Raw genomic sequence first — 20,524 nt, 5'->3', positions numbered from 1 at the left:
GCTGACCTAATAGAAAATCATTTAGACTGAAAGGAAGGGAGAATTATAAGAAGAAAGTGCATATGAACCATTTATAGCAAATCAGGTGTGTAACTTATTAATAAGTTAGGCTTTTGGAAATACTTTCCTAAAGACTAGGAAAGATGACTGTAATCCAACAAGTCTCTTTCTCTTTAATAGTTATTAATTTAAAATGTAATATGCTTTTATTGCTCCTGAACTATCCCACCAAAACTTAATGCCTAACAGAAAGGACTTTATTTCTGCACCTATTTAATTTTTGTATTTATACAATATCAATAACTACCACAACAGTATCTGACATTTACTGAACCCTTGCTATGAGCCAGACATGTCTTTTACTTATACTAGCTCATTTAATCCTCAGTAAAACCCTCTCAGTTATGAACTACTTTCTTCATTTTATATGTGCAAGTACTGAGGTAAGCAGTTGTTATGTAACTTGATTAACATAGGAGAGTGGAGGTTTCAATAAAGGCATGTCCAACTCCAGAACCTGTCTGTATGGTTTAACTACTCATCCATCCTTAAAATTTTTCTTTTTAGGAATTTCATCTATTTTCAAGTAGAATGCCAAAAGAAAAAAGACCAAAAGGGATGCATAGAAAACAACAAGATGACAGATTTAAACTAAAACATATCAATAATCATATTAAATGTAAATGTTCTAAATATGCCAATTAAAAGATAGAGATTGTCTGTCTCTATCTGTTTGGATAGAGAAAAGTACCAACCAAATCACTGCATAATGGATTCCGCTCTATCACACCATCTTTCCTCTTAATTTACCTCTTTTTAGTACTTCGCCTACCCCTACCTCCATGTGGCCTTATTTGTGAATACTATTCTGGCTGTGAGGAACACATTTCCTTGACAGGTTTATCATTTGCAACACGTCCATTTAAAGGCTTCTGCTATAATGGAATCATCTTCTCTTGCCTCTTTCCAAGAGTTTAAGTTCCATATAAACTGAAGGTTATAACACAGTTATTACTCTTTTCCCACCTTGTAGTGTACTACCTCATCACTGAAAAGCAGGCCAAAGAGAAATGCGAAGAGATCAGAGAAATTATTGCCTATTTCAGAGAAATAGATGAGGTTGATACTAAGTGTAACATTGGCATATTAAAATGAAAAGGTTTCTTTTTTTGGAATGGTTCACCTTGTCCTTAGTATCTTCTGGACTGTAAATATTTCTTACAATCATGTTTCTATTTTATCTCGCAGAAGTACTGACTATAGCTGCACACAAACCTGAATCTGACTTTTATCATATTCTGTAGCGAGACATTTAGAACAGGGGCCAGAAATAGTCATTTCCCAAAGGCATATGGCAAGATGTCTGTATTTTTGCTGAGAGAATGATCATGTTGCCAAAAGGGCAGAACTATTCTCTAAATCCACATTCTTCATCAAGCCCTAAATTTTGACCCTGAATGATCTGCTTCACTAAAAACTGGTCAGCTATTTCTCTTTCTTTTAATAAAATAAAGTTTTGGAACAGTTTGCTAATTTAAGGTTCTTACAAGTAAAGAGAAACGAATGGTCTCTGCTATTTATTATCTTCCCTTAGAAAGGTAAACTTGAGTGGCATGGGTCGGGTATAAACTGCTACCCTGCACACAGGGTTTATATCTGCCTACATGGCTTCCCAAACCTGACCTCCATTAACATTAGGTCTTACCATAGTCCTGCCTTCCAGACAGTTCTGGCCAAACAATGCCTTAACAAGTATACAAACATGCAAACAGTAGAAGCAGCATGCAATTCAAACTGTTCACCTTACCAGGTTTTCCAGAGGCTCCCCAGGGACCCTGTCCTTGCCGCTCTGGAGCAGGATGGCATGTCCGAGAAGACAGTGAATCAGTCCCAGAAACTGAATGCTTCAAAAAGACCCAGGAAAAGAAATATTATTCTTAGGCTTTGATAAAGCAGCCTTAAGGACGTGGGCTTCCATTTAGCTAAGGGACCCTTAACCCTGACTGTAAGGGGAAGAGGCTGAGTATTTTGGAGTCATTCACAAGTGGTTCCCGTCTTGCACACAATTTAGTGGAGGTCCTTTTCTTGGGGCCATTAGAGAAGCAAGGTCTCAACACCTTTTGCTTCATTCATTTATTTCTTCCTCTCAAGAAGTCACCCCAGCCTCCCTCTTAATTTAATTATAGTCCCAAATATAAAAACAGCTAGGCATTGATTTGCACCTATGCTTAATTTTTATCCTTAAGAAAGAAAAAAGAAAACCTGTAGGAAGGTATTAATCTACTTAACATTTCTAAGTACATCATCCAAAGGATTTTGTTTTTTTAATCTTACATATGCTCAGCAGAGTTACTGGCAAAAACTGTACATTTTCTTCATTTCATCCTTTCAACATCAAATAGTAGGCAGCAAAAATTGGATCAGACTTCAAAGCCTGCTGTGGGCTCCAAGTCACAGAGAGACGCCTCCATTTCACATATTGAATTCGAGCAGGATATCAAAGTGCTACCAAAGAACCTCGGGTCCTTACTCAAAAAGAGGCTCTAACATCTGTAGAGAGTGGAGTGCACAGACAAATCACCTCAGGGAGCAGCTAACATTTATTCTCAGCAGCAAATTTCCAGGCTTTTGATTCTCTCTCCACTGTACCTCCCTGCCTCTCTACTGAACCAAAGCTCTTTAGCGAGCCAGGCTTTTGTCTCAAAGACTTTAAAATATCACTAACAGTTTCAAGTTTGGATGGCCCAACCAAGCAGCACAGACAGGCTTCCTGCCCATGGACTTGGATGGGTATGAAGGAAGGATACACATTTACGTTGGCATCAACATGTCCAGCTACCTTCTTTGCGTGTCCTGTGAAGATACCACACCCTTTCGGAGAACTCTGAGCTTGTGAATGCCTAAAAAATAACAATAGCAATAACAAGTTTTAAAAGGCTTGGAAATAATAATTGTTTAAAACCTTAAAGAGGGTCCCTTGCTTTCATAACATACTCTTTGAGCTTTCCTTGTTTCTCATTCTACTTCTTGGTTATAAGGTCATCGTCAACTTAAGGAAATGGATCCTACTAGGTGTTGTGCCTAAATGCCACTACATACTCACAGTCTGCCTGAGTTCTGAGACCCAGGAACTGCCCTTTTTAACGTTGTGTGGTTGAATGTGGTTTAGTGAGTACTATTGCCAAGAAACCAAGAAGCCAGTCGTGTTGGGGCCGGGGCCACCCTCCTCCTGCACAGCACATCAATCACATCCATGTTCAACAACTTATTTTATTTATTTTTATACAATTTTTGATTCAGACTGGACATGGTTAAAGAATTTAAAATGGATACTGCAGTCAAATAACTTCGGGAAACTCTGGATTGTACATAGTTTAAGAGGTTTCTTTACTACAGGAATTATCTTTGACAATCACAACAAACATTCACAGATGTCTAAAGCAGAGATGCAGGGAGAGTGCAGGTATCCATATGTAATTTGACCAAGAAGCGTAAGGTGATAACCTACTTACATCTAGTAAAATATTGTTTTGTGAAACAAAGTTTGGAAAAACCAGTTGTGCTGAATCCCTAATTTCTAGTAATTGGAACACATCGTATAACACACTTTTGCACAATATGTTAAAATAGATGGCACCCAGCAGAGTGGAAAGCATTGATAGAAAAGGGGAATCTGTGTCTGCCCCTGCCTCAATAGCCGTGATCACACATGTACACACACACTGTGGGTAAACTTCTATAGTATTCTGAGTCCTAGTTTTTCTCATCTATAAAATGAGGGGATTGAGATAAATTATTCCTTTTTTTTTTTTTTGAGACGGAGCTCAAGCTATCCCCCTGGGTAGAGTGCTGTGGCTTCACAGCTCACAGCAACCTCCAACTCCTGGGCTCAAGCAAGTCTCCTGCCTCCACCTCCCAAGTAGCTGGGACCACAGGTACCCGCCATAACGCCTGGCTATTTTTTGGTTGCAGCCATCATTGTTGTTTGGTGGTTCTCGGCTGGATTCGAACCTGCCACCTTAGGTATATGTGGCTGATGCCTTAGCCACTTGAGCCACAGGTGCCGAGCCAAGATAAATTATTCCTAAGGTCTCTTTGAGTTCTACATTAATAATCTTATTCTTTACTCAAACGGACAGATCATTTCAACACATCCTTCTGTGGATATTATTTTCAAAGTGATTTATTTATACTAGATTATCAGCAATGTGTTTATTTAAAAAATATGACATCAGTACCTGGGAGGAGGAGACTATAATTATATATTTGTAAGGCACCTATGTGTTAATTGTATGTCTCCTACACTGGAATGCAAGCTCCATGAAGTCAGGGACTGAATCTGCTTTATTCCATAGCCTACAACTCAGGGCCTGGTAATGGTAAATGCTCAATAAACACTAAAGAAGCTGAATGAAAACAGAATGACTAGTGGACCCATCGAATAGGAGGCCATGTAGGTCAAGAATACCCTTAATATTAAAAATTATATTAATGAGCATTTATATAGCACTACATACTTTTTAAATGCTTGTAAATATCTAATGATAGCTGTACAACCATTAGAGCTAATTGTATCTATTATAGACATGAAGAAACTGAGGTTCAGAGAAGTTAAGGTATATTCCCAGGTATTATGGGGAATACGTAGCACTAAGACATTGACTCTTTGCTCTTCCTCTGAACCCTAATACACTTCACACCCTTCAGTCTCTATATATCCATTCACAAAGGGACTTACTCCTGTTCAGCCTGGGCATGTCCCAGGGGTTGTAGGACATGTCTAGGGAGCAGCTTCTGAGGTCCTTTGGGACCTCGGAAAGAGAGTCTAGCTGTTAGATTACTGCCAGGTCCCCAACTTCTGCCTTGTCTGCTCCAACAAAGAATTGAACTTCTGGAGAACTCCTCTGGCTTGTATGGTTTTCCAGGATCCAAAGGCCAGTGACAGACGCCTCCCACACCTCCCTACTCTTCCCAGAGAGGGGGGTGCCTGGTCAACTTATCAGTCTGACTCCCTCTTCAAATAAGCCTTTGGGAGAACCTCAGGCAGCACAATGTAATGTTTGTGTGTATTACTTGGTATAACAAAGGCAGGAGTGAGGGTGAGGAACTAGCTCCTTAGGTAAATAAATAACCAAAGTTAAGCAGGTTTTTCTCCCCTGAGATGCTTTCCTGAACCTTTACCTGAATAATATGCACAACGAGACTCCTAGAGAGGAAAAGAGTGAGAAGTTCCTAGACATTATTTTAACAATGAATCCTTCTCCTGGCTTTTAGAATACATCTTGGAAACAATGATCTGAGCAGTCTCTATTCAAAACAAATTCCAGTTTTGTTTTGTTTTGTTGTTTTAAATGACACAAGCTAATTTTCTTCCAAAGTCTAACTGCCTTGACTCCTTTGCAGAGACATCATGAGTTGTTTTTGTTTTTGTTTTGTTTTTGCCTTAGGGACATGAGGATAATGGCTAATGCTGTGGAACCCGTCACCACCAAAACAAGAAAAAGCACGATAACCAAAAGCCAGTGCTTTTTCTTATTTACTGTATCCTACACGCCACCAGGCACCGGGCGAAGCATGTATAAGTAGTTATCTCAGGCAATTCTGCCAATGCCGGGTGGATGGGTTCTATTTTTATCTCCGCTTTTACAGATGAGGGAATTATGGATCAAGATATGAATAGCTAGTTTCACACCATAACTAGTAATCCGACTAAGTATAAGACTTGCTGACTACGGAAGAGGAGATGCTAGAGGGAAATGACTGATTCAGTCAGTAATGATCAATCGCTAATAACATCATTAGACAAATGGTTGATGGTGAGGAATAGGACATATGGTGCCAAAGAGCCACCATTCAGATTCTTTCTTTCCGGTCACAAGAAGAGCAACATACATGGGAGAAATCAGCAGGTCACCACTTTAACCCAGTGCTTGATTTTAATACCACTGATGCCAGGACAGCATTGTCTTGTGGTTTGGGGCAACGTGAAGTCTTTACAATTACCCAGGATGCATTTTTTTTCTGTTCAACATTTAACTTGAATCTAATCAAGTCTTTAGACCTAACTTACAGTTTCCCCAAAACATAACACATAAAGGGAGAAGCTAAGATCACAAGGAATCAAGCAGACAAATACAGAAGGTGAGTTGTTTTATCAGATAGGTCAATGTTATGAGAAAAAGGGACCATTCTATATTAAAAGAGATTTAGGGGTATAACAAACAACTTGATGCAATGTAATGTCCTAAATTAGATCCTGGCTAGGATAAATATTTACAAAGGATATTTTTTGAACAACTGGGAAAATCCGACTATGGATTGGTATTAGATGATATTAAGGTATTCATTTTTGAATTGTGATATTCTTTTTTTAATCAGGAGGAAATGTTTTTTAAAAATGATACTGTCATCTGCCTCTGTTAGGAATCCACGTGCTGAACGGCAGAAGCATTGATCTGGCTATCAAATGGTGATGAATAGGAGGTAGTTTTCTCTCTTTGTATAATTCACTGCATATTTCTAGGGCTCCGCTGGCTTCTTGGAAACATAACTGAAGTCTCAAATAGATTGCCTCCAGGACTCGGCTGCTTCGCTGAAGTCAGTTCATTGAACTGAGGGTTCTAGGGGAGATGGAAACTCTCAGTCACCGTTGAGAACCCTTCTGCTGGGCATCTGTCCTGAAAAAGCCCCCAAACAAAACTCATGTCTAATTCCCTCTCCTTAAAGCCTGGTCCCGGTGTGACCGGATGAGAGGCAGGGTGAGGGCCGGCCCCCGAGTCGCCGGCTGCTGAGAATGCCAGCATCTCCCTTCTTCTGCAGCAGAATCCACAGGGCCAGCTGGCTCTGTCATGCTGCGCTGGTGACACTAGGTGAAGTCACCGTGGTCTAGGGACTGTGCCTCAGCTTCACAGGCTCCAAAATTCAATTTGTCAGTTCATTGAGGGATAATGATTTTTTTGTGAGCGCTGAGTTGCACTAACCAAACTCAGAAGAGTCATATTTGAAAAGCAAAATGCCAGTGTGTGATTTTACAGGGAATGGTATCATCTAGATGATGTTCTTCCCCTCACTCGTTGGTTGATAAACTCTAGAGACCATCTTCCACATCAGAATTAGAGCAAAGGATGCAGGGTGCTCTTTGGGGTTGTAGCTAAGCAATCAGACTGGTCTCATAACTGGCCTTTGTCAACTTTAGGATGAGACTCGGTAACTTTTTTATTGCATGGGGGTTGAGACACACTGGCTACCCCCTGATTCTCCATTTTCTAAACTTCATTTAAATTAGTTTGTGTACTTTTTGTTAATTTTGATAAAGTTTTCAAGATTATGTCTTCTCTTTTATCAATATAATTTAGAATGGCTTCTAGACAAACTGAGAAATCCATTAGTCGTTCACACTTGAAAGCATATTCTAATTTCAAAACAGGATAGGTTTCAGTTAATTCATTGTTGGCTGACTTTTGCTAGCTCCCCGCTGTCTCTAAATTTGGTAGTATTTCTCCCACAAACTTCTGTCTCACTTGGTAGCCCTAGAAGAAAGGCTAATCAGCATAGCCAAGTAAATTTGTTTCTGCTTCTTTGATTACTTTGTACAAATACGTTTTGTACAATGAGCTCTTAATAAAAAAAGGTCAACTTCTTGTTCCCAAGAAGCAACAGCCAAATCACACTGCAGAAGATATGGTCAAAGAGGGATATTTTAACATATTAGGGACCCAAAAATCTTGAGGGAGGCAAGTTTCAGGTAAACAAGTCATGTAACTTTCCTTATGGAAGTTATTACCAGGAGAGATCATAGAGATGATGCATAAACATCCTTAGAAATGGTCTCAATAATTCCAGTTATGAAGGAAATCTAAGACATGTAAGTAAAGACATGGGAGAAGAAGACAATGTCCTTTGTTAAGGATCCCATGCTGCCCTGCATGCTAACAGGACTTCCTATGAACTGGGCGTAGGTCAAACCACAACTCAAGCATTCTTATTTAGTTCTTATATGGAGTCTGAACATTCCAAGGGGAGAGGATATAAACGTGGAACAGCACCCAGATCTGAATCCCCCATCATTGTCACTATGTGTCTACTCTCCCCTGATTCCCATCAGCCAGGTGTGACTGCATACTCTTCTGACTTTGTGCAGTTATTTAAATAGCTTTGAAGTCACAGAGGATTGAAAAGTAACAGAATGTCTTAAGAAGAACCCAAATTATCTGCTATGTGCTACTGTGTATTACTATGTGTTAAGTTCAAAGGCATCCAAAATGAAGACGTTTCTGAATCTTTTTTTTTTTTTTTTACCAAAATTGGATTTTCTAGAATGTTTCTGTTTTCTATCCACTAGTACTTCTACCACAACAAATAAGCATTTGTTAAACACCCAATCTCCTGGGGTTGTATTCCTATTTCCAGGTTTTAAATGCCATTTCCTCTCCTGCCCACCTGGCCATTGCATTCCTATCCTTCAGCTTAGGTGTCGGCTCCCCTGAAAAGCCTTTTCCTGACCCAACTCCCGCCCTACCCACTTCTACTCCCCGCAGAGCTGGAGGCTGCCTGGCATATTCACACAATATAAACATACTTAAAATTGGGTCTGTAACTGATTTGCCTGGTGCCACATCCTGACCAATTAAAAGTACCTGTAAATCACCTACCGAAGGTAAGTTTTAGCAGATTTTGACCAAGGCAGGAGACCAAACAAGCGCCAGTACCAGGCTTTTGAGATCCTAGAGCTCTAGCTGTAGCTGTGCTCATTTGTCTTCTCTTCATCTTCATTTTTCAGCTGATGAAAATGCTCTAAATTCCCAAGTTGTCTGAATATTTACTGATCATTAATCAGTGAAAATGTAATAATATCTGCTTTTTTCCCCCTAAAGTAAATGACTAAAAGAACTGGTTGCAAAATATTGCCTTTTTTTTTCACCATTTTCTAATGAAAAATTAATTTTGTGTGGTTAAAAATAATGTATATTCACTGTGATATTAGATAAAATACAAATACTCAATGAGAAGAAAATAAGTATGAAGGAAAATGCCCACACTCATACACACACACACACACACACACACACACACACATATGTATATAATTAGCTAATACCTTGTGTGTATCTTTTCTGTACATATAAAACACATTTTAAAAAATAATGTCTCATGCCATATTTATCATTTAACCTACCTTTTGTAATTATGAGTGTCTTTCCACATACCTGTGAGTGTGTAATACACATATCCAAGTATATATATTATTATATATTTATGGCTATATGGTATTCCATCAAGTGATTATCATAAGTGATTTAACTAATCTCTTGCTTTCTTTTTTTTTTGAGACAGAGCCTCAAGCTGTTGCCCTAGGCAGAGTGTCGAGGCCACAGCTCACAGCAACCTCCAACTCCTGGGCTTAAGCAATTCTCTTGCCTCAGCCTCCCAATTAGCTGCAACTACAGGCACCCGCCACAACGCCTGGCTATTTTTTTGTTGTAATTGTCGTTGTTTGCCAGGCCCAGGCTGGATTCGAACCCGCAGCTCTGGTGCATGTGGCTGGTGCCTTAGCCGATTAAGCTACAGGTATTGAGCCTTTTTTTTTTTTCTTTTTTGAGACAGTTTCAAACTGTCACCCGGTGTAGAGTACTGTGTCAGCACAGCTCACAGCAACCTCAAACTCTTGGAGGGGTTCTCTGGCCTCAGCCTCCCAACTAGCTGGGACTATAGGCACCCACCACAATGCCTGGCTATTTTGTTGTTGTTGTTGTTGCCGGTGTCATTGTTGTTTTAGCTGGCCAGGGCTGGGTTCAAACCCGCCAGCCTCAGTATATGTGGCCAGCACCCTACCCACTGAGCTATGGGTGTCAAATCTCTTACTTTCAGATATTTAATTTTTCCCAATATTTTCAAATCATAAATAATGGATAATTAAGTGTTCAGTACATATACTGATCTAGTTATTCCCCTAGAATAAATCTTAAATGTAAAGCCGTGAGGATAGAGGTGAGAAAAATTTTTTCTATCTTAAGGCTTTTGAATTATATCATCAAATTTTCGTCTAAAAGGCAAGAACAACTAACACTCATCTCCACAAAAGTATGAAAAGACTCATTTCCTATTATATCTGCAGCACTGAGTATTACTAATCTTTTTAATCTTTGTTTATCTCTTTGAAAAGTGGGTACTCATTATTATTTTAATTGGCGTTTCTTGATTTCTAAAAAGAGAAAACATTCCTGGGCTTTACCATATGATATGAAAGAAATTCAAAGAACACAAGAGATGAGAAACAACAATGGCCTGGAATAAGATCACCACTATTGCCGGGGAGCAAAGGGAAACAAGAAGGAATGAGCTTCACAGCTCCTGTATTATTTCCTTTGTCTCATTAGGTTTGGGGACTTGGTAACTTTAGTAACAATTCTGGATACATACATCGCATCCCTCTCTATGATCAGTATGAGTTGAATATCCAAGTTACATGTAAGTACATGGAAATGTGTTTGCTCTAAAACACACAATTATTTTAAGTTTTAGAACATGGCTCAAGGACAAACTCAGCAGAAGGGCTCAAAAAGGCTAATGAATATCTCCTCGTGCCATTGCTCTAAGTTAGCAGTAGTTAGATTTATGCACTTATGCTAATTTCCCAAATCCCATTGAGCCCTTTAAATTTGATCATATTTGTTTGCCTCATTGCTTTTCCCCAACCGAGAGCGAGCCCACGCAGCCTTAATTTGCCAGTTCTTGCATTCTCATTAATTTCTTTTTCCTCCTTCACTAGTCTATTGCAGGCAGCTGTCACTGTGTAAAAGTCTAAGGTCGGAGCAGAAGGCTTTCCTTCATTCTGCCGAGAAGGCCTTGTTGGGAGAGAGGACGCTGTGCTGAGAACCACCCATGAAGCTTCCTCCAGTTCTTCATCAGCACCCAAGGTTGCTCAGAGAGACAGTAGGATTTTAAAAGGATAAAATTAAGAGATGCATACATGGCCAGAAGTTTGAAATGAAACACCCTTAACAAGGTATTATATTTACTATTTATGATTTTGCGCTGAAAGACAAAGGAGAATAATTTCGTTTCTGTAACTTGTGCTTTTCTTTTGGGGAAGATCTTAAAGTAGCTTGTGGATTAAGCGCTTTATCTTATCTTATTTTATTTTTGAGATAGAGTCTCACTCTGTTGCCCTTGGTAAAGTGCCATGGTGTCATAGCTCTCAGCGACCTCAAACTCTTGGGCTCAAACCATCCTCTTGCTTTAGCCACCCAAGTACTGGGACTACTGGCACCTGCCACAATGCCCGGCCAATTTTTCTATTTTTAGTAGAGACGAGGTCTTGCTCTTGCTCAGGCTCATCTCCTGGCTCCGCTTTCCAGGGTGATAGGCCAGGGCATGGACTTGCAGAGATAGAGGAAACTTCATCCACTCCATGCTGGAACTGGGGAAAGTGAGGAGCACAGTGGTGACATGACTTGTCGGAGTCAGAAGAAGAGACAGCTCTAACATCCATGATCCTTGGATGATGTTGCTTTTATCACTACACCCCTAAAAGATGATACTTAAGCCAGTTTTCCTCCTTTAATTCTGAAAGCAAGGTTGAGTTTGGACAAAGAGAAACAAGAAGTGCTGAGATGAAGTGTGTGATGTGTATGGCACTAAATGATGGGGCCCAAGGACAGGTGAGGGAGAGGGTGTGACAGGAGTGAGGGGCATTTTAGGGCATTTAAAAAATGAAAACTCTAAACAAGATTGTGCATAGTGGGTGGTGACTAGTCAACAATGTCACAGCAGAAAAGCTTGAGGACAGTAGTAACAAAGCAGGACAATGATGATGTGGATAGACATTTAGGTAGACAGGGATCAGGAGTCAAAAGAGAAAGTGGCTGATCGATTTTTCTATGGGATGAGAAGTGGTATTGACTTCTTTTTATTGTACCTTTTAATTTTATTTCTTATTTATAGAAAAGATGCAAAAATAGTATAAGGAATTCTCTTTTTTCTCTATATTTCTCAGCAGACTCTCCAACTATTAACATTTTACATATTTTTATCCATTTTCCTTCTCTTTTGCTCTCCACACTGATCTATAATACATACACACATGCAAATGTACTTAATTTTTTTCTAAACTATTTGACAGTTGGTTGTAAATCGGATACTCCTTTATCCTTAAATAGTTCAGTGTGTATGTGATTCTATGTTTTTCTCTGTTTTTTAAAGGAAAGGCATTCTCTTATATGACCTGAGTATAATGATCAAAATTGGGGAATTCATATGATGCCATTATCCAATCTACAGCGTACATTCAGATTTTGCCAAATGTGCTAGTGATACGGTCTATAGCCAAAGAAACCCTGGATCATAGATTGCACTCAGCTGTCCTCATTGTCATGTTCTCTCAGTCACCTCTCATCTGGAACAGTTCTTCAGTCTTCCTTTGTGTTTCATTCTGGAGTCTCCAGGCCAGTCCTTTTGTCAAAGGTCCCTTCGTTTAGGCTCATGCACTGCTTCCTGATGAAATTCAGATTACGCACACTTGGCAGGAAACCCACAGAGGCAATGCTGTCCTCTTCTCGGGGCATTACATCAGGGGACACACACTGTCAGTTTACCCACTGACTGGCGATGCTAACTCTCGTCACTAGGGGAGGGTGGTTTCTGTTTTTCCCCTGTTCCTTCGTAACTAAGATGTCTCTTAACGGGCATTTATTCTGAGTGTATGCAAATAGTTTATTGCTCTCAAACTTTCGCCTACTAGTTTTAGCATCCATTCATGGTTCTTACCTGAAACAATTATTATTTTGATAGTTGCCAAATGGTGACTTACTGTTTCTATCATTCCATCTACCTTCATTGTTTTCATATTTTATTTTAAGGAAGCACCTATCCTGTTCCTTCCTGCCTTCCTTTTATCAATATGGATTCATGAATTCTTATTTTATTCAACATATTATACCCTTTTATCATTATTTACTCCTCAATTTGGCACTGGCTTGATTTTAAAGAATTGGGAGTAACAGACTTCACAATGAGTACTTCACCAACAAATGCATAATACTAAATGCATAAAAAAGGTGGATGTCTCCGAGATAATGACAATAATTCATCTCTCTTTACTATATGTGCTTTTTATGTGTCAGATATGATGCTATGACTTTGTATATGTTCTCTCATTTAAGTTTCAAAACTTGGTGAGCTAGATGTTGTGCCATTTGATCTACCATTTAAAGATGAGGAAACTGGGCCAGGTGAGGTGGCTTCCCCCTGTAACCTAGCACTAGGGGAGGCCAAGGCCGGTGGATTGCTTGAGCTCAGGAGTTTGAGACCAGCCTGAGCAAGAGTGTGATCCCATCTCTACTAAAAATAGAAAAAACTAGCCAGGTGTTGTGGTACATGCCCCAGCTACTTGGGAAGCTGAGACAAGAGGATCGCTTAAATCCAGGAGTTTGAGGTTACTGTGAGCTATGATGATTCCATGGCACTCTACCCAGTGACACCTTGCCCTCACCACCCCCCCCAAACATGAGGAAGCTTAGGCTCTAAGAAAAAAATTTTTAAATGGGTTCATGAGGTTCTTACCCTCCATAGTGCAGGTCTAGCAGACTCCAGAGCCTCTGCTGTCAATCACAGGTGCCTCTACATACAAGTGTGGAAACACCCCCAGGGAGGAATAAGGCTTCAAGAATGAGGGCTGGACTATTCCTCCGGGTAGCTGGACATTTTATCCAGGAGCTACAGTGAAATCTAGTCTTTTTGCATTCTTATGAATGGTGCATTTGGAACCTGTCTTCAAGTCTGTCATCACTCCAGGGACTTCTCTTACCTGCTTTATGGAAACTATCCAACCCTGCCTGATATCCAGTGAGAAAAGCCTAAGGAAAGTGATCATCTGTGTCACTGTCAGCAGACACAGGTCCAGACAGGCATGGTTTGGTCACATCACCCCAGGAGATGTTCCCAATGGGTCAAGACACCCAGGGGAGGTGACCATGGGTCAACCAAGTGAAAGCCATTTCACTTTTCATTTTCACATTTAAGCAGGGATGAAAGGGCAAGGGGTGGGATGGGGGAAAGACTAAGGAACAGAAGACCAGGGAAATTCACTGTCTAGTCAATTCCTTAGGTGCCAGGTGAGGACACAGGGCCATGGCTGCCACTGTTCACCCGCCCTGCAGGCTAACATACTAGACCCTTCTTCTGGCAACAATAACACCTCCACCATTACCATGCCACCACTTCTAATATCAAATTCAGATGGTACAAGAATGAGCTTGAGTGAAAGGATGCTTCATACTAGCAAACATAATTTAAATAACTGCCCTGCCTTAGAGAAAAGCACAATTGGGTCTAAGAATAACATCCTTACTCTCACAGGAGGAACAAACTAAAAATAAAAATCAACAAGGTGCTTCCTGCCAGTTTGTAAATCCAATAAGCAAAGATGATGCCTCAACCTGGCACTGGGCATTTAACAGCTAGCCTGACTCCCTCCACCCGAGAGCAGCCATGTGGTTCTCAGAGCTAACAGCTGCCAAGCAGAACCCCTCAGATTAACCCATAGGTGGTGTTGAACCACTTCCCATTAAGATATTTGCAAAGCAAATAAAAATGATAGCCCCACTCTGAGTCCTGGGAGCTGGCCAGAAGAGCTGGCTGTTGTCGTTGACACCAAGAGCTCTCCAGGGAGGGTCTGAACCAGAGTGAAGAAGGCCACTCCTGCCTGCATCTCCAGACTGTGTTGATCTTAGTCCCCTAGAATTCTTACTATCAGGGACTATTATTATCTAATTTCCAATCACAGCAGTTGCTAGAGCTGTGTTTCACCAAAGCTGTCTATTGCTTTCTGTCTCCCTGACCACATCATGCTGATGAAAAGAACAAATTCACCTCTCCCTGTTTTGTCTACTCACCAAGGAGACATGTCTGAGAAGTAAGATGGGCACAGGAAGATTGTGGCCTTGCTACTGTTAAGAGCTTTTGTGGTAAATACACTCACTCAACTCAATTCGTAAAGTGACTGAGCTGGTGCTAACGGGAAATACGCAAGCATCTTTGTGTTCTACAGGTAGGAAGGAGCTGCTATTTCATTCACAAGACATTTTTCTGACCTAGCAAAGAAAGTGAGATAAAGTTGATAAGCTAAGAAATGGACAAGGTTAATCTTTCCACCTGTAGGATTATGATCTTCTATAAAATTCATTTTTATACAGATTTTGTTTCCTACATTATTTCTTACTTGAGTACATCTTCTTTTCTCAAAATCTTCAAAACAGACTTGATGTGCAAAATAGTTTGGACAGAAACTCATTCTCAGCCTGAGTATAGTAAAGGTCTTGAAGACACAAAGTAGGTATCAGCAATGTGCTGAATTTCTAGAATTGCCTACATTCAAAACATGGGGGCTGAAAATATTTCAAATTGTATATGAAAACACCACACTGTACCCCATGATTGCATTAATGTACACAGCTATGATTTAATTTAAAAAAATAAATAAAAATAGTCCTGCCATTTGAAAAAAAAAAAATGGATGATAGAGGAGGAGAAGAAGAAATGGAAAAATGGTCAGAGAATTTACCAGATTCGGGCATTTCTTGAAATTGTCTTTTACATGAGATTCCCGAAGTTTAGAGATATAGGCATTCATTGTATAAGGAGATAGAAAAAAAGGAAGGAAGAAAGGAGGAAGTAGGGAGGGAGGGTAGGAGGAAGGGAAAAGAAATGAAAGAAAAGAGAGAGCTAAAGGGAGATTGAAATTCTTTTTAGAAAAAATTGATTTTTTTTATAAGATAGAAGAGATCCATCTGATGAAATTAAAGAGTACATTTTTAGAATCTTGACTACATCGCTCAGTTCTGGACGATGTTTATCCAAATACAATTCAAAGCGGCTTTGTAAATGTAAAAGTTCTGCAGCGAGATAGTGAACCCAACTTTGCAAAGCAAATTTGTCAATAGCAAATGGATTTAGCAATAGATTTATGAAATCACAAAAGCTTATGTTCACAGGTGATCACATTGACGGCCTTAGGGAGATGATTTTGTGACTTCAATTATAAATAAGATATGTTGGAAAACTAAAAATTAGTTCTTGTGCAAAACTGCCTATCTTTGTCTGAAGTACCAGGCCCAAAAACATTACAATGAAGTGTGGATTGCAGGGCAGGTGTGTGTGGGGCGGGGGAGGGTCAGAAAGCTAAAGTCAAATATGCATTCTGACATTTCTGCCGAAGGTCACTAAGTCCCAGTTTCTAGCAACCGACCCTTACCTTGAAATAGACACCTACCAGCCAATAACTTAACTTCCTAAAGAAAATGCATAATTAAGCATCTTCCCAACTTGGAATTTATCTTTGAGTTCAGAAGAGCGATCCACCACAAAATAATTACAGTGTCAACAGCATCTCCCTTTACTGGTTTAATCAGTATTGTTAGGTTTTTGGGAAAGCTGGCGCCTTACCTTATCCAAGATAAGTTAACATGCTCAAGTCACACTTGAGATAAATAGGAAACATTTCTCATGAAAAAAGTAATTGAATTTAGTTTTGGACCTCACAGAAATAAAAATTCAATCAGAATGTATTTATCTATTCATCAATTGTTTTATGATGATGACCAAAAATCCTAGATTCTAGATTCCGTGAATGATACAGAAATAAGTGATGGTTTTAGCCCCAGAGTTTATTATTTCATGTGGGATATAGTAATAACAGCTAACATGTCTGTCTGCTTACTGCATACTAGGTACTTGTCTAAAGGTCTCCTGATAGTTTATTTTCACAATGGCCACATGAGATGGTACCATTATTAGAAACATACTTGCCCAAGGTCATTGAGCTAGCTGGACTCAAACATGGGCCAGAACAGAGGCAGTATGGCCCCAGAGTCCACAGCTAAACAATTTCCTCCACCTGAATGGTACGCCCCGCGCACCAGGCAGGAATCAAACTCAGATGCTCACAGGGCCAGGCTATAAATTAGACAGGCCCACAAGTAGGGATTTATAGAAGACAGCTCCTACGTGGTTCCAGCAGATTGTTGCCAGATACTCCAATTTTTCGAGCACTATCAAATATCTGAATTGTTTCTATTTTTATGTATTGGAAACTAATTAAGAAAATTATCAAACAAACAATGTGCAGGCCAAACAAAATATTTCTGCAAACCACATTCTACCCAAAGACTATGAGTTCATATCATTCTGTCCTACAGAATGATGTCCAAAATATTTTGTGTACTTTTTAAGGCCTCTCATAGTCTGGCTCCCATCTGCCTTATTCCCCTTTCTAGTTCTTTCTGCCTCACTCCACTCCCTACAACCTCAGCCTTCTTCCCGCTGGACTCTCACCTTCCCCACAGTGGCCCCTGCACGTCCAGCCTCTGGGCTGTGGCCTGCTCTGTTTCTCCTGCCCTCGTCTGCTTCAATACCCTGTGGGAGGTGCCACATGAATTAAACCTAGATGGGTAAAATATCCGCAGGTAAAGAAAGGACTGCAAGAGAATTCTATCTAGAGAGAAGAGTATGAACAGACACAACAAACAGGACACAGAAGACAGGTTGAAGACCACCAAGCAGCTCCAAATATTTTAAGAGGCCTCTGGTCCCTGGAATCTGGTCCTATAAAGAGATTACTGACATTCTTGACATAAACAAATCTTCTAAAAGGGTCCCTTGCACAAGGATCATTGATGATTTAGGGTTTGTTGAAATAGTTCAGATAAATATTTATGTACAGTCATAAGCAAATCCATAGGGCAAAATGTAACTCAAAACAGATTATTCCTTTATGTTCTTTTCAGCTGGTGATTAGGTTTCTGGCTTCAGAAAGATTTCAAAAATAAACGTGACCAATTATTAAAAATATTTTAAAAATCTAGAAAGCCTAAAAAAGTCTCTAAAAATCAACTATACTCTGGAAGTTTTTTTAAAGACAGAATCTCACTCTGTTACTTAGGCTAGAGTGCCATGGCCTCAGCCTAATTCACAGCAACCTCAAACTTCTGGGAGCAAGTGATCCTCCTGCCTCAGCCTCCTGAGTAGCTGGGACTATAGGTTCCTGCTACAACACACCAGGTTAATCTTTCTATTTTTTTTTTAAAGACAGTTTCACTCTGTCATCCTGGGTAGAGGGCTGTGGTATCATCATATCTCACAGCAACCTCAAACTCCTGGACTCAGGCAATCCTCTTGCCTCAGCCTCCCAAGTAGATGAAACTATAGGTGCCTGCCTCCATGGCCAGCTAGTTTTTCTATTTTTAGTAGAGATGGGGTCTCCTGAGCTCAGATGATCCCTTTGCCTCAAACTCCCAGAGTACTAGGATTATAGGCATGAGCCATTGTGCCCAGCCTCTCTGAAAGTTACTAATACCACTTGAGAGTGTGCTAGTGGTATCCTGGCCATGCTGGGAAGGGCCAAAGTCAGCCTCAAATTTGCTCCTGAGAGAAGGGCCAGGAACACAAAAGAATAAAATTTCTCCCTCAAGTTAAAACAGAGAGTGAGCATTGTTCAAAGTTCCTAAAGTGTTAGACACCTCAATGTTTATTTTAGCCTACACTTCCAGAGCCAAATCAGAAAGGTCTTGACTGTGAGTGTAGCTTTATAGAAACCTTTTAAACAATAACATTATCACTATTGTTGCTACTTCTCTTGCTACAACCAAAAACAGCTCACCACAATCATTACTGAGCACTATGTGGCTAGAATTGAGCTAGTTCCTCTGCACAGATTATGTCTAATCCTCCAATTATTCTCTCTTTGCCGTCTAGGATACTGAAGTTCAGAGAGAGGAAGGAAATTGCCCAACTTCTTGTATCTTGTAAGTAGTTGAATTAAGAGTCAAAGCCAGGCCTGTTGCCAAAGTCCTTCATTTTTCTCTGCAAATGACATAACACATAGAGTGTCTACCACGCCATAAGCACTTCATAAAAGAAGGCCACTATTTCCACCGCCACTCCCACACGGTGCTGCCATTTCCTCTCTAGTTCCACACACAGTCCTCCAATGTGTCAGTGTACTAACGTGGCCACAGTGGCCCCTAATCTGCTGGATGAGTTGTTCTGTTCCTTTGTCTTAGAACTGCCACGTATTTCTGGAATGACCTCCCATGCAGAGTGTGTGTTAAGATGTGTGGCAATCTGTACTTCCCAGTCCACATGCAAATCTGGCCCACAGTCGTCCCTGCTGACCAGGAGGCTGTTTCTCTGGCTCATCAATTCAGAGGTCAGCCCAACTGGCTCCAAGTCCCAGAGTTCCAAGGATGACACACGGGAGAAATACGCCCTCATTTTCCCCTGTTGTCAGGTGCCAGAGTCATGGAGGTTCCCATCACTCTGAGTCTGAATCTCACTAGAGTGGCCCACAGTGAAGCGGCTTCTCTGGGGGTGTGTTATGAGCTGCCCTGTCAAAGCATCTGCACCAGCCTGAGTGATGTCTTGCCTCCTTCTTATGGGTTCCTTTCCTTGTACACAACAGCAGGCTAGCTGGGCTAACGAATGTCACATAAAAGCCTTGTAAGAGCTTTGCCATATGCAGGCCAAATTAAATTAAGGGGCATAATCCTCACCATTATACTTACCAACATTAAAATGGAGGATTCCCGTCATGGGAACAAAGCCCCAGAACATAAAAGACTATTTCCATTCTGTCATTCACTGTACGCAGTTACAGGCTCATGTAGGAAGTGAAGTGGAGAAGCTTCACCCCAACCACTGACTCCTACTTTCAACCTTAGGCTTATTTCTCCCTCCAAGTTAACCCCATTCTAGCCTGCGCCGATGGGAGCACCTTCCTCAGGAGGCTTTTGGGCTTTTCTCCAAGAACCAGATGTTGGAATTTTCTCTATCAGTCACCAGGTGACAGTTTTCTACCATTCCGGGTATATTCCTTAGCTGGTTGTGATTTAAGATTTAAGCAATGACAGGTATAGAAACAATGTGTATAGAACAAAGAGAGCCCTGGACTAATTGTTTGGGGTCCAGAGCTTAGATAGGCAATCGAATATTCCAGTACTGGAGTCAGGGTCCTGTGTTCAAATCCTGACTCTGTCACTTTACTAAGTAACATCAGCAAGTTGCTTGTAGTCTCTTAATGTCAGAAATTATACTATAAAATGTATATTTCTCCCAAAGATTGAATCAGATAAGAGAAAAATGCTTAGCACCGTACCCAAGGAGTTGTCAGTGAATGTTAAATGTTAATTGTTGTTCTTATTGTTAGAGACAAAAGATCTGGATTTAAACCTCAAACTTGTCATCTATTCTCTGTGTGACCCTATGTGACCCAGTGATTCCAAAAATAGCTGATGGAGGCAGAAGTAGGAAAATGTGATGCATCCAACCCAGCAGTGGTCCCTAACATAGCATGTGTGAGCTACTTAGCCTTCCCAGGTCTGGTTACTCATCTGGATCATGGAGTAGGTAACACCAACCCAAAAGGCTAGTGTGAGAATCACGCAGCATAGCAGGAAAAGTTGGGTGGATCTGTGGCACACATTATTGGTTGCTTCCCTAGTCCCTTTCTTCTTTGCTGACTTTCTCCTGTAGA

The 20,524-nt window shown here is 40.5% G+C and overlaps 1 protein-coding gene across 1 annotated transcript in view; it reads right to left on the bottom strand.

Moving 5' to 3' along the window:
• Positions 1-20,524, bottom strand: part of MYO3B (myosin IIIB) — a 429,342-nt gene that overhangs the window by 81,451 nt on the left and 327,367 nt on the right. The window contains exons 29-30 of the mRNA XM_012812078.1: positions 2,840-2,900; positions 1,808-1,904 (exon numbers count right to left, since the gene is read on the bottom strand). Coding sequence (XP_012667532.1) covers positions 1,808-1,904; positions 2,840-2,900 — 158 coding nt within the window. The remainder of the gene's footprint in view (positions 1-1,807; positions 1,905-2,839; positions 2,901-20,524) is intronic.

The sequence above is a fragment of the Otolemur garnettii genome, unplaced genomic scaffold (genome assembly GCF_000181295.1).
Source record: "Otolemur garnettii isolate 467f Iridium unplaced genomic scaffold, OtoGar3 scaffold00187, whole genome shotgun sequence".
NCBI lineage: Eukaryota > Metazoa > Chordata > Mammalia > Primates > Galagidae > Otolemur > Otolemur garnettii.
The sequence above is the reverse complement of the archived record's forward strand: the minus strand, read 5'-3'. Positions and strand labels throughout refer to the sequence as shown.